The sequence below is a fragment of the Erinaceus europaeus genome, chromosome 16, assembly GCF_950295315.1.
Source record: "Erinaceus europaeus chromosome 16, mEriEur2.1, whole genome shotgun sequence".
Taxonomy (NCBI): domain Eukaryota; kingdom Metazoa; phylum Chordata; class Mammalia; order Eulipotyphla; family Erinaceidae; genus Erinaceus; species Erinaceus europaeus.
Window position 1 is genome coordinate 55,759,351 of NC_080177.1, and position 15,658 is coordinate 55,775,008.

Genomic DNA, 15,658 nt, shown 5'->3' on the forward strand with positions numbered 1-15,658 from the left:
CAGGTAGAAAAGGTGGCCTTACAGCTAGACCCTCATGCATGGTAACATGTGCACTCTACCAGGTGAGTCACAACCCAACCCGTGGGTTTACTCGAGAGAGAGAGAGAGAGAGAGAGAGAGAAAGAGAGAGACCAGATAGTTTTTCAGCTTTGACATGTGGTAGTAACACAGATCCATAGATTGGACTTAGAGCCTCAGGCATTTAAATCCTATACTCTAGCGCTGAACTATTTCTATGACCCTAAATAGGACTTCAAAAATACCAGCAATAATCTTGCTCAACCTTCTTGCTTTAAAGATGACATTTAAAATAGAGAAAGCTCCAAGTGCAGCAGCAAGATGGGAAATGAGGGGTCCCAACTCCTATACACCCAGCTCACATCATTCTACTGCTTTGGCATGTGATCTTACCTTTTTCCTCACCAATGTCTCCACAGTCGGCTGGGCTTCCACATTTGTGAAGGGTCAAATGAAAGGGAAGGTCAGCTACTACCTTAGGCAACAGGCTCCTGCCTCACTTTCTAGTTAGTTCTGCAGCATTTCCCCCAGCCAATGAATGCAACTCTTATACCAGCCCTCAGGCTCACCTATCAAAAGCCAATGATTGTTTACACTAATTGGCTCAAAAGAAAACACATTGAACCTGCCTACTAAGGGGCGGGCCTGAGTCATTAAGACCTTCCCCCCCTTTTTTTTTCCTTCAGGGTTATTGCTATGTGGCATTCCATAGGACAGAGAGAAACTTCAGGGGAGGGAGAGTTAAAATGGGAGAGAAATGATAAGACTTTTACAGTCATTGCTGCAGTTGGGGACCAGGGTCTGGAACCTTGCTCCTTGTGCATAGTACTAAGCATCACCAACCAGGTGAGCCAAAGCCCCACCCCTCCATTAAGGCCCTCTCTGTTGAGCACTGTTGGTATAAACTATTTCTAAAACTGGTTAGAAATATTTTCTACCTACACCAGGGGCCAGGTGGCACACCTGGTTAAGCATACACATTGCAGTGCTCAAGGCTGCAGGTTCAAGGCCCTGATCCCCACCTGTAGGAGAAAAACTTCATGAGTATTGGAGCAGAGCTGCAGGTGTCTCTCTGTCTCTCTCCCTCTCTGTCTCCCCCTTCTCTCTCAATTCTTTTTTGTCTCTATTCTATAATTAAATTAAAAAATTTTAAAAATTAAAAAAAAACACCATTGTATATCTGGGAATTTCAAAGTTTCTGTGGGAAAGAGTTGAAGGTCTAAAACAGGCAAGAAGACTCTACTAGTGAAGAAGAGAGGCTGAGTATGTCTGTGAAGCTGAAAGAACAGAAGCAAGCAGTGGATATAAGTGATGAAGGTTCTCGGAGAGTGCAGTTAGGAATATGGCCCTTCTTCTTCTAGCGTTTACCCTTCTTCCGTAAACAGTCAACAGCGTCAGGTTGAGCCTGATGTAAAGTTTCGAGACCTCCTTTGAATCTGGAGAGGTGGCAGTCGTTGACTATATGGGTCATAGTCTGTCTGGAGCCGCAGGGGCGGTTCGGGTCATCTCTGGCTCCCCAGCGGTGGAACATAGCGGTGCACTGGCCATGGCCTGTTCGATAGCGATTGAGGAGGGCCCAATCATAACATGCTAGGTCAAAGCCGGGTTGACGCTTGCAGGGGTCTGTGATGAGGTGTTTGTTCTTTACCTCAGCTGACTGCCAACTCTGTTTCCAAGAGACTGGAACAAAGAAGTTCAGTATGGCCCTAAGTCCTGGGCTCACATCAGACTCTGCTCCTATAAACTAGAAACAAAGAATGCCTCTGATGTGATGTGTTGAGGGCATTAAAGAAATGTGTGTGCATGTGTGTGTGTGACATGTTTAGCCATGACTGGACTGGCACAGATTATGTACTAAATGGGTATGATAGATTTTCATAAGATAAAAGAAAACTTTATTATGACATCAACTAACAAAAGTTTTCCCATTTTTATGTGTGATTAATAGTAGATCAAAAGATTGTAAGATTACAGTTTATAGTTCCATACTTTTTATCTTTTTAAACCAGAACACTGCTCAGCTCTGATTTATGGTGGTGCAGGGGATTGAATTTTGAAGCGTCAGACACGAGTCTCTTTGCATACCATACCCTGTCCCTAGTGGAATTTTTTTAAACCTTGTCAATATGAAACAAGTATTTACCTATGAATTAACAGCCTAACAGGAAGTTGCCCCTTCTAGGGCATTTGGTCTGAACAGCCTACTATGCCTCAGGCTGGGGTGGTGGTTCGCTCTATAGAAAGTACTTATTGGGAGAGGTCCATGCTCCCAGAGGGATAGAGAATGGGAAAGCTATCAGGGGAGGGGATGGGATATGGAGATTGGGTGGTGGGAATTGTGTGGATTTGTACCCCTCCTACCCTATGGTTTTGTTAATTTATCCTTTATTAAATAAAAAATAAATTAAAAAAAAAAGAAAGCACTTATTAGGGGTCCGGTGGTAATGCAGTGGGTTGAGAGCACATGGTGCAAAGGGCAAGGACTGCCATAGGGATCCCGGTTTGAGCCCCCGGCTCCCCACCTGCAGGGGGGTTGCTTCACAGGCAGTGAAGCAGGTCTGCAGGTGTCTATCTTTCTCTCCCCTCTGTCTTCCCCTCCTCTCTCAATTTCTCTCTGTCCTATCTGACAACAACAAGGGCAGTAAGAGCAACAAGATGGGAAAAAAGTGCCCTCCAGGATCAGTGGATTCATAGTGCAGGCACCCAACCCCAGCGATAACCCTGGAGGCAAAAAAAGAAAGAAAAGAAAAGATGGGATGGGACACAGTCTTTTGGTAGTGGGAATGGTGTTTATGTACACTCCTATTAAAGTGTAAACATATAAACCACTATTTAATTAATATGAGAGGCGAAAAATTGATCATATGTCTAGAACTTCTTAAAACACAGACTGAGTCTTTTTAATACGTAGGCTGTCTTTGATATGTTGACTCTCTCAAAAGCCTAGACCAGGGAGAACAGAAACAACTGGTAGCACAACTATATACAAGATGCTGGGTATTATATCCCAAACCCTAACAAAGGGACTTTTCAAAGTTAACCCTATCACCAAATAATGTGATGATAATAATAACTATCCATTGTCTTCTTGAACCCTAAGACAGCAGGAACCTCACATTTCCACTATAGAGCCTATATTTCCCCCAGTCCTGGAACCTTAGGGTGGGGCCCACTTTCCTGCATACTTCTCTCAATTCAAATCAAATAATATTGCATCCACGGATCGCAACCCAATCAACACAACAAGTGCCACCCCAGCATGCTTCACTTAAGACTGTGTCCAGAGACTTCAGGTGTGGAATGACAACCCTTCAGCTTCATCACTCAGGTGAGACCTTTCCTTTCATAGTATTCTCTAATTCCATTCCAGGTAGTCCACGCCCCAATAAAGTCCCCAAACCTAGATATAGTCCAGGTCCCCTGAGATAGAGCATATGTTCACACGCGCCCATTAACTAGGGAAATATATATACCTGAAAGCAGAAGTACACAAGAGCCTGCAGGAAATACCCCCCAACACTTCATCTGCACTATTCCAGTCTTTAGGTCCATGATAGTTCAACAATTTGTTTGGCTTTGTACGTTAACTCCCTTTTCAGCCACCAGGTTCCAGATGCCATCAGGATGCCAACCAGGCTTTCCTGGACAGACGACCCCACCAATATGTCCTGGAGCTCTGCTTCCCCAGAGACCCACCTACTAGGGAAAGAGAGAGGCAGATTGGGAGTATGGGTCGACCAGTCAACGCCCATGTTCAGCAGGGAAGCAATTACAGAAGCCAGACCTTCCACCTTATGCAACCCACAACAACCCTGGGTCCATGCTCCCAGAGGGATGGAAAATGGGAAAGCTATCAGGGGAGGGGGTGGGTTATGGAGATCGGGTGGTGGGAATTGTATGGAACTGTACCCCTCTTATCCTATGGTTTCGTTAATGTCTCCTTTCTTACATAAATAATAATAATAATAAAGAAATGAGGAAAAGAAAAAGAAAAAAAAAGAAAAAGAAAGCACTTGTTACCACACCTGAGGACCTAGGTTGAAGACCCCAGTCCCTACCCACAGGAATGAATTTTCATGAGTGGTAAAGCAGTGCTTCTTTCAGCCTTTTTCTTCCTTTTTCTTTCTCATCCTTTCCCTCTCTCTCACCCTTTATTAAAATAAAATAAAATAAAATAAAATAATGGCCACCAGGTACATAGAGCTAAACAGAGATAAACCTGGTGACAATTAAAAAAAAGGGGGGGAGCGCCAGGTGGTAATGCAGCAGGTTAAGTGTACATGGTAAGAAGTGCAAAGACCAGTGCAAGGGTCCTGGCTTGAGTCCCTGGCTCCTCACCTGCAGTGTGTGTGTGTGGGGTCAATTCACAAGTGGTGAAGCAGGTCTGCAGGTGTCTATCTTTCTCTTCCCCTCTCTGTCTTCCCCTTTTCTCTTGATTTCTTTCTATTCTATCCAACAATGACAGCAATAAAACAACAATAATAACAACAATAAACAACAAAAGGAAAAAAGTAGCCACCAGGAGCAGTGAATTCGTAGTACAGGTACCTAGTACCAGAGATAACCCTGGAGGCAAAATTAAAATTAAAATTAAAAACAAAGACAAGTATTCCGTGGATCCCTCCTCGTGTCTCAGAACAAGTGTTTCTCTGGATTTTTTTTTTTTCTTTTTCCATCTATGTCACCCGAAGAGAGTAATTAGGTTGAAGTTTTCCCTGGTGGTACTGGTGAAGGTGACAAATTTCACCCTGGGTTTTATTACTTTTCCTGTACTTCAAGATGATTTTTTTTTCCCTCCAGGTTATTGCTGGGGCTCAGTGCCTGCACTACAAATCCACTGCTCCTGGAGGCTATTTTTCCCATTTTGTTGCCATTGCTGTTGTTATTGTTAGATAGAACTGAGAGAAACTCAGAGAAGAGGGGGAGAAATAGAGAGGGAGAGTAAGAGAGAAACCTACAGACCTTTGTGAATTCACTGCTTGTGAAGCGACCCCCCCTGCAGGTGGGGAACTGGGGGTTCCTTACTCCAACTGGTCCCTGTGCTTCGCACCATGTCCACTTAACCCACTGCACTAGCCTGCCCCTTCAAGATGATTTTTAAACCACACATTCATTTCAGGAAAAGGGAAAAAAAAAATGAGAGAGAGAGAGAAAAAAACTCTCAAATTTATAATTTGCTCCCAGTCTTTCTGTAGTCTACAGCCATGCACTACTCCTGAAATTAGCAGGAAAAGGTTCCCCAGCACTTTCTCCCTGCTAGAAAGGAGGGTGCAATGACAGTCCTAGAAAAGAGCCCAGGTCCTCTTCCTTTCTTTCCTTCCTTTAAATAAAATAGAACAGGGAAAAAAAAAAAAAAAAACATGGTGAATTTGTAGTGCTAGCACCAAGCCTGAACAATAACCCTGCTTTGGCAAATATGAAAATCAAGCTTGAAACAGTGAGCACATTACTAGTCAGGGCTTTAATGCTAAATATTTCTAAGACCGATGTACCAAAAAGCATCAGTGGTTGCTTGGAAATGTCTATGACAAAATAAAATAATTAAGAGGAAAAAGGAAAGGCAAGACAATCCAAATGGAGTAGGTTGTGGAGGGTGAGGAATGTTCTATAATGTATGGAGTTTACTGGGATATATTTCTGAAGGGTTTTCAACTTTTCAAAAAAATGAGTAATACTGATGCCCCATATGAATAATCACTTTGGAATTTTCAGAGAAAGAAATTAAATGGGACTAGAGTCACTTTCAGTGAAAGTTTAGGTGCAGATCTGGAATCTGATAGATCATATTTGCTGAAATCTTGACTCTCAAGTTTTAAACCTAGACAGCCACTGGTTATACTCTTGAATATATCTTTCTTTGCGTTCCTAAACATTTTAAAGCAAAAATTATCGAGAATATTAGTTCGTGTTCCACAGATTCACATTTTATCTTGTTAAAGATAAAATAGGGAAGGTAAAGATTTACCTAAAACAAAATGAAGACAGATGAAAAGAGCATGGATGAGAAGAATGAGAACAGGCATTTTTTGATAGTGTCATTGTTGTCCCTGGTAGACACTGTGTATTTCCTTGTGAACTTTCATTAGCCATGATCCTCCCTACAGTTCTAAAAGAAGGGCATCATTAACCTGGTTCTCCAGATTAGTGTTGTCAATACATGGTTCTGCAATGATGGAAAATGTTCCTATCTGTCACCCAATACTGTAGATACAGTGGCCTCTGAACACTTGCAGCGTGGCTACTGTGACCAAGAAACTAAGTTATTAATGTTATTTCATTTTAATTAAACAGTCACATATGGATAGTGACTGCTGTGTTGGGGACTGCTACTTGGGTTACTCCTGCTGTTGCAAGAAATTAGGTCAACTCTAGAATTACACAGCCAGTGAGTGGCAGAGCCAGGTCTTCAAATGCATCAATCTGATTCAGAAGTGTTTCTTCTTTTCAGGACAGCAAGTCAAAGGACTTAGCATTTCCTAACAGCTCTTTCACATGGAAATGCAGGATAGAGGCAGAATAGGAAAAATTTACAGGGAGTTGAAAAAGCACAGAGATTCTGAGCCCTGTTTGAATCAGCAATGACTCTCATGACTCCACTCACATGATTTAGTCATTGTAAAATAGAAACACAGAAATATACGCAAATATATTAACACTGCAGAGGAGAAAGTAAAGCAGGTACTGTCACATTCTGATTCCTTTTCTTCTTCTTTTTTAAAAAAATTATATTTATTTATTTCCCCTTTTGTTGCCCTTACTGTTTTTCATTGTTGGTATAGTTATTATTGTTGTTGTTACTGATGTCATTGTTATTGGATAGGACAGAGAGAAGTGGAGAGAAGAGCGGAAGGCAGAGAGGGGGAGACAAAAACAGACACCTGTAGACCTGCTTCACTGCCTGTGAAGTGACTCCCCTGCAGGTGGGGAGGTGGGGCTTGAACCAGGATCCTTATGCTGGTCCTTGCACTTTGGCCACATGGCTTAACCCGCTGTGCTACCACCTGACTCTTCTGATCCCATTTTCGAATTGAGTTGAAGAGAAGACAGGGAAAAAGAGGAGAAGACTGCGAAGTTGCAATGTTGAGTATGACTTATTACTCACACACTAGCTATGTCACTTAGTTCAATTTCTTAACTCCTAAACAATTCCTATATTTATAAAATGGGAAAGATAATATCTAACTCAAAAAACTGTCCTAAGAATCAAATGTTCTGATGTTCCTAATCCAAGGCTTGGCTACAGACATTCAGTAATGACCATCATTACATAGTCAATGACTGCCACCTCTCCAGATTCAAAGGAGGTCTCGAAACTTTACATCAGGCTCAACCTGACGCTGTTGACTGGCTACGGAAGAAGGGCAAACGCTAGAACAAGAACTATGATGTAGGTACTGCTTTGTAGGGATCAATGGGTGTGGGAGAGGGATATCACATTTTCATAGTCTTGAGATGTGTTCACTATTATTATTATTATTTTATTATATTTATTTATTTACCCTTTTGTTGCCCTTGTTTTTATTTTTGTTGTAGTTATTGTTATTGATGTCGTCATTGTTGGATAGGACAGAGAGAAATCGAGAGAGGAGGGGAAGACAGAGATGGGGAGACAAAGATAGACACCTGTAGACCTGCTTCACCACCTGTGAAGCAACTCCCCCCCCCACAGGTGGGGAGCCAGGGGCTCGAACCAGGATCCTTACGCTGGTCCTTGATACGTGTTCATTATTACCTTTATCTGGCATCTCTTTAATTTGGGATTTATATAAAACATGTATATGTAACATTAGTGTCATTTTCAACACTTTAAGAAGAATTGTGGGGTTTTCTGAGGAAATCTAAGTTTCCTTACTAAAGATTCCTTATTTTCTAGAGCAAGGGAGGAAGTTTATGGTCTTCAGACATAGGATATTAATGTAGTTGTTGTAGTTCTTAATGCAATTTAGAAAAAAAAAGGATAATAATAAATCAGGATGAGCTAAGTAAGTTCTGTAAAAATCAAAAAGCAATAGAAAGTAACTGCACGGAGTCGGGCGGTAGCGCAGCTGGTTAAGTGTGCGTGGCAATGCCCAAGGACCAGCGTAAGGATCCGGGTTCGTGCCCCAGTTCCACACCTGCAGGGGAGTCACTTCACAGGCGGTGAAGCAGGTCTGCAGGTGTCTATCTCCATGTTTATTCTGAAAAAAAGAAAAAAAACTTCTTTTCTGAAGTGCAAATATGGAACATAAATGATACATACAGAAAAAAAAAAAGCAGGGTTTCAAGAGACCATTTGAAATTCATAACACTCTAAATGCAGTTTCTGAGATGGAAAAGGGGACTGAAAAAATGGAATTCATTCAAAAAAGGCAAAAAAAAAATAAATAAAACCCATCATTTGAATGTTAGAGAAACCAAATAAAATATTTCAACTGAATAACTACAACTTATTTAATTAAGACTCTAAACAAATTTCTCACATTTTTTGTAAATTTAATTAAATTCCCTGTTCTCTTATATTTGAACACAAAATAAGAAGTTGTCTTTGTGCATATACTCAAAAACTCACATTGTACAAGAACAGGTACTATATTCTGTGTCTGAACTGACACAGAGAAAATAAGGGCTACTATAATCATTAATAAGATCAAAGAAAAGTAAATTTCATAGTTTCATTAATTTCACAGCCACTCTTAATTCAATGGCTGGTATAAATCTGAGACCACACAAGATATGCCATTATCATGCAATATACAAGAAGGACAGATGTATGTCAAGGCACGTGTAGGGAATGGTATAAGATATGAGATAACAATCTTCCATATCCATTCAAAAGTGGAAACTAATTTGATAGAGAACAAATGGTTACATTTCATAGGATTTAGAACTACAATCACTGGAGTGTATCAACTGCTTTATCATGACTTAGAGTAATGAGAAAGTTGTGATAAATGGTGATTCTTTCCTGATTCTACCAATAATTCACCTTGATCACTTAATAATATGACCAATGGCCATAATTTCTTTCTCTCTCCCCACCCTCCATTTTTTTTTTTTTCCACCAGAGCACTGCTTATTCCTGGCTTGTGGTGGTGCAGGGGGATTGACCCTGGGACTTTGGAGCCTTTATTTTGCATACACACACTTACATATGTATTAATACAAATAAGCATACTCACTCACAAAAAAATACTACCTTGTTATTTTTTAATCTACTTTACTTGCAAGGACCTTATCATCATGGTTACGCTAATGCCATGGTGGAGTGATAGGCTGATTTCTCTCAACAAAAAAATTAAAATGGAGTCAGGCGGTAGTGCAGTGGGTTAAGCGCACATGACGCAAAAAAATTAAAATGCATATGAAAATATCACTCCTAGGCATATATCCAAATATCCAAAGTGGGGTAGATAGTATAATGGTTATGCAAACACTCTCATGCCAAAGAATACGAAAACCCTAAATGGAATGGACATATATACCCCTATGTTCATAGCAGCATTATTCACAATAGCCAAGGAGTGGAAGCAGCCTAAAGATCCAACAGATGACTTAATAAAGGAGTCATGGGATGTATATTCAATGGAATACTATTCTGCAATTTAAAAAAGTGATGATATTGTATCCCTGGGGACAAAAAGGATGGAAAGAAGATGATTGAGCTTAGCAATGTAGCAATGTAAGGAGGTAACAGACAACTAACAGATGGCTCGCTCATATGTGAAATACAGAGATTTAAAATACATAAAATTGGTAGGAAAAATAGCCACACTGTCTCTAAGACTTTGTGAGAACTATGGTGGTTATGCATAATGGTGATGGTGGTGGGGTCATAGGACTTTAGTGGTAGGTACAGTGTGGGACTTTACCCCTGTAAAGTTTTAATCTTATAATCCATTATTAAATCATAATAATGTGAAGATATTCACAATTAACAAAACAAAATAAATACAAAACTTTTTTTTTTTGATAATGCATGTGGAGTCATTTAGTATCCCTGTTAGCAGCTACAGAATCTTTACTGTATTGAGCTCTGTGGGGTGATTTTCTTAGCACTTCTATCTCATTTTAAACCTGGTAGTCATCTTTCTCACTTCTTACAACTACAACTTAATCTATTAGATGATGTAAAAGGTATAAAGAAGTATCCAAAGTAAGGGCAAGAGATTGGCTCACTTAATAATGGCCTTTTTGGGTCAATAGCATCTTACCCCATTCTGGGGCCCTAGTTCAAGAACTTGGATTCCCACACAAATATGATAGGCCTAGACCTCTAATGGGTCCCTCTCTCCACCACTAATGATCACTTCCATCAGGAACATCATCATAAACCCTCTCGTGGGCCTTCCCAAGATTTTGCCTTTAAAGCAGCAATGGTAGGGAATGCACCAGTCTCCAAAAAGAGACTGGTCCTGAAATGAGTGCAGCCTAGAATATTTGTAGCTGTGATGTGAACTGAGAGCTCAGACCAACAAGGACTCAGAGGTTACACAATAGAATAGACTAGAATTGAGAGCCCAGAACTAAGCCCCTACACCTATAGACATCTAATTTTTGACAAAGGTGCCCAGACTATTTAATGGGGGAAAGCAGAGCCTCTTCAACAAATGGTATTGGAAACATGCAGAAGAATGAAACTGAACCACTACATTTCACCAAATACAAAAGTAAATTCCAAGTGGATCAAGGACTTGGATGTCAGACCAGAAACTATCAGATACTTAGAGGAAAATATTGGCAGAACTCTTTTCTGCATAAATTTCAAAGACATCTTCAATGAATTGAATCCAATTACAAAGAAGACTAAGGCAAGCATAAACCTATAGGACCACATCAAATTAAATAGCTTCTGCACAGCAAAAGAAGCCATTACCCAAACCAAGAGACCCCTCACAGAATGGGAGAAGATCTTGACATGCCATACATCAGACAAGAGGCTAATAACCAGAATATATAAAGAACATGCCAAACTCAACAACAAGAAAACAAATAACCCCATCCAAAAATGGGAAGAGGGCATGGATAGAATATTCACTACAGAAGAGATCCAAAAGGCCAAGAAACACATGAAAAATGCTCCAGGGAGTCACGTATTAGTACAGCTGGTTAAGCGCATGTGGCGCAAAGTGCAAGGACCGGCATAAAGATCCCAGTTCGAGCCCATGGCTCCCCACCTGCAGGGGAGTCGCTTCACAGCAGGTCTGCAGGGGTCTGTCTTTCTCTCCCCCTCTCTGTCTTTCCCTCCTGTCTCCATTTCTCTCTGTCCTATCCAACAACAATGACAGCAATAAAAACAACAATAATAACTACAACAATGATTAAACAACCAGGGTAATAAAAAAAAGAAAAAAATAGCCTCCAGGAGCAGTGGATTCATGGTGCAGACACCGAGCCCCAGCAATAACCCTGGAGGCAAAAAAAAAAAATGCTCCAAGTCTTTGTCAGAGAAATACAAATAAAGACAACAAGGAGATACCACTTCACTCCTGTGAGAATGTCATACATTAGAAAAGGTAACAACAACAAATTCTGGAGAGGTTGTGGGGTCAAAGGAACCCTCCTGCACTTCTGGTGGGAATGTAAATTGGTCCAACTCTGTGGAGAACAGTCTGGAAAACTCTCAGAAGGCTAGAAATGGACCGACCCTATGATCCTACAATTCCTCTCCTGGGGATATATCCTAAGGAACCCAACACACCCATGCAAAAAGATCTGTGTACACATATGTTCTTAGCAGCACAATTTGTAATAGCCAAATCCTGGAAGCAACCCAGGTGTCCAACAACAGATGAGTGGCTGAGCAAGTTGTGATATATATACACAATGGAACACTACTCAGCTATAAAAAATGGTGACTATGGGATGATCTCACTCTCAGGCAGAAGTTTAAAAACAAAATCAGAAGAAAAAACACAAGTAGAACCTGAACTGGAATTGGCGTATTGCACTAAAGTAAAAGACTCTGGGTTGAGTAGGTGGGGAGAATACAGGTCCAAGAAGGATGACAGAGGACCTAATGGGGGTTGTATTGTTATATGGAAAACTGAGAAATGTTATGCATGTACAAACTACTGTATTTACTGTCGAATGTAAAACATTAATTCCCTAATAAAGAAATTTAAAAAATATATAAAACAGACTAGAAAGCAGTTCCTTCCCCCCACCCTTTCCTTCTTATAATGTATTTGCTTTTGAGAAGACCTTGGTGTATAAGACTATAAATGTTTTAGTAGTACAGTTTTTTTTTTGGCGGGGTGCACCTGGTTAAGCACACACATTATAGTGTGCAAGGACCAGGGTTTGAACCCCCAGTCCCCACCTGCAGGGGGAAAGCTTTGCAAGTGGTGAAGCAGAGGTGCAGGTGTTTATCTGTCTCTCTCCCTCTCTATAGTCCCCTTCCCTCTTCATTTCTGGTTTTCTCTATCCAATAAATAAACATAATAAAAAAATTTTTTTAAAGAAGTACAGTTTCATACCTCTTGGGAATGTTAACCATCCCACACTCCCCAGTCAAGTACCTCTGTCCCTCCATCAAATCCTCTCAATTCAGACTCAGCACTCAGTCTCCAAGTTTGCTGTTACAGCAAATGCAACCTAAATCAAACTGGCCAACAGATGTCACTGTTACACTTCTTTTTTGAGCACCTTTCTAGATGTACAACTTTTTAGACAGTGGGACAGAACCCCAAACTTGACACATTTCCAAACTGTCATGTGAATGGTTGCAGATTTTTTATCTTTTTACTTTAGTTAAAAACCTCACTTTTTTTGTTTGTTTGTTTATAGAGGTAGAGGTAAAGAGAGAGAGAGAGAGAGAGAGAATGGAAGAGACTACAGCAGGAAAGCTTCTTTCAGTTTGGTGGGGGCTAGCTGTGCTAATGACAAAGCACTGCATTCTCCAAGTGAACTATTTTGTTGCTTCATTTTTTACAATAAAGAATACCCAATGTCTTTCTAAAATGTCATCTTGTAACTATGATTCTGAGTTAGAGTTTTATTACTATGAGCATGCAAGGTTATTCTGTTCTCAGATGTTTAAGAAAGTCATCTGCATATGACACCTAACTCAGGCTCACCAAACATACAAGCACATACTTCTAGGCCTGAAAGTAACGAGCTGAAGCTATTAAAAGACAATAGGGGCAGGTGGCTCAGTGGTGAAGTGCATGCTTTACCTGCATGAGGCCCTGTGTTTGGTCTCAGCACCACAATGTGGCAGAATGGTGGTCTGAAGTGACTCTCTCATAAAATAAATAAAAACTAAAAATTAATTTAATATTAACAAAATGGGAGACATGAGTATTAGTAGGCATTAAAGTTAATGAAAAGAAATTAAATGAAAAGTTCTTCTTAGATTCCTGGGGTTTACCTCATCTCTGACAGGGAACTGGAAAGTGGTGAGAGGTGATGGAAATACTGCCCTGGCAGACTTATAAAGAAGGATTATATTTACTTATGGGGGTGAGGGTATGAGAACCAGAGCACCACTCTGGAACATGTGATGCCAGGGATCCTGGCACGATCCTGGCAACTTGGGACTTCATGCTTGAGGCGCCGATGCTTTGTCCACTGTGTCATTTCCCAGTCTACATCCTGTCAGTCTTCGTTCTATCAGGCCATCTACTATGTGCCTTACCCCTTGCTCTATACTCAGTGTCCTGTGCCAGTGAATATGGGGTTGAATGAGAAGGAAAAGACCATTGTTAATGAGCCAGCCTGTACTCAAAAATTTCTGCCTTATCTTTGACTTGGATAACTGGGGAGAAAGGTTGAAGAATGTGCAAGGAAGAGGTGTTGTTTAGATTTTATTGGATAAGACCAAAGATATCAGTTGGCTAATATTTGTTTTTGTTTTAATTTTTTAACTATTTATTTATTTTATCTGATAGAAAAGAGATAAATTAACAGGGTGTGGGAGGTGAGATGGAGAGAAAGATAAACACCTGCAGCACTGCTTTACCACTTGTGAAGCTTTCCCCCTGCAGGTGGGGACCAGGGGCTTGAACCTGGGTCTTTGTGCGTGGTAATACAAGCACTTAACCAGGTGTGCCACTGCCTGGCAGCAGTAGGCTAATATTTGTTCTTGAACTCTTAGAAAAATGAAATTGTGAGCTGACTAGCAGCAAGGGGGCACTGCCACTATAAGGTTTAGGCAGCACATTTTATGTGAACAGAGTCCTCTCAAATCACTCAGTTAAGTGTCTAGTGAAAATTTTTTTTCTAGGGCCAGCAAGATAACTCACTTGGGTTAAACATATGAGAAATATGGTTGGTAACACTCCCAAGAAATCACCTGCTTTCTCAGATGCTTAACCCAGGTTCAAGCCTAACCCCCACTACCATGGAGGAAGCTCTGGTCCTATGGTACCTTTTACTCTCTCCCTCCATCTCTTTCTTTTTATTTTTTTATTTATTCTTATTATCTTTTTATTTTATTTTATTTTTAATTTATTTTTTTAATATTTATTTTATTTATTTACTCCCTTTTATTGTACTTGTTGTTCTTATTATTGTCATTATGATTATTGTCATTGTTGTTGGATAGGACAGAGAGAAATGGAGAGAGGAGAGGAAAACAGAGAGGGGGAGAGAAAGATAGACACCTGCAGACCTGCTTCACCGCCTGTGAAGCGACTCCCCTGCAGGTGGGGGGCCAGGGCTCGAACCGGGATCCTTACGCTTTGTACCACGTACGCTTAACCCGCTGCACTACAGCCCGACTCCCTTACAGCCCGACTCCCCCTCCATCTCTTTCTACAGGAAAAAGTTGACCTAGGCAGTAAAGCCCCAGTGACAACAAAAATTTCTGGTCAATTTCTAGAACAAAATTTTTAGGTAACCAATATATATATTTTCTGCAGCTAATGCTTTTTTTTTTTAAGACAATGACCAACATCAACAAAAAAACTCCAATGTCGTTATGTTGATAATTTAAATGCATATGTAATCTAACTCTGATCACAAACACAGCACAAATATATCATGACATAACACAAACATAAAGATTTCTACTTACATAGAGATCCAAGTACAAGTCATTTCTGTTTGGCTTCTCTCTATCATCATGCAGCAAAAATGAATAGGTGGGTCCTGTTCTGTAGCCCAGGACCCATGTGGTTCCATCCCTATTGGGAAAGTCTTTTGTTGCTGTGTGTTCAGAGAAGTAGTCTTGGGGGAAGCCCTCAGAGGAGATACCTAGGCAAACAGAAAAGAGTATCTATGAGAAAATGGCTAGGAAAACTTCACTCAAGACAGCCATATTTGAGTACTCCTACTTCTGCCACTTTGTATTACCATTTACTTCCTTTGCCCAAGTTTTAGTTTTAGAGTTTTCTTTCCTTTCAAAGTGCTTCTCCTGACTACTCTTTATGGATCACATTAACACTCCTCACTCCTCACCCCCAATTAAAAAAAAAGTAATTTCATGAACTGTGCCCTACGCACCCTAATCTTGCTGACCAACCCGAGCTGACCAAATCCTTCTCATTCAAAATAGAAATAGAGAATAAGCTGGAAGAAAGAAGTTAGGAGGCTGGGCTGGTGACTTGATCACTGAATGGCCTCACCTGAGCCAACCTATCTGCATGCTCTTTTTTTAAAAAATTCATTTTATTTATTGAATAGATAGAATTTAAGAGGAAGAGGGGAGAGAGAGAAAGAG

The 15,658-nt window shown here is 40.5% G+C and overlaps 1 protein-coding gene across 3 annotated transcripts in view; it reads right to left on the reverse strand.

Annotated features, from left to right (window-relative positions):
* FMN1 (formin 1) overlaps positions 1–15,658 on the reverse strand; it is a 446,009-nt gene that overhangs the window by 331,817 nt on the left and 98,534 nt on the right. For all 3 annotated transcript variants that reach the window (XM_007521682.3, XM_060175174.1, XM_060175177.1), the window contains exon 2: positions 15,014–15,192. In XM_007521682.3, coding sequence (XP_007521744.2) covers positions 15,014–15,192 — 179 coding nt within the window. The remainder of the gene's footprint in view (positions 1–15,013; positions 15,193–15,658) is intronic.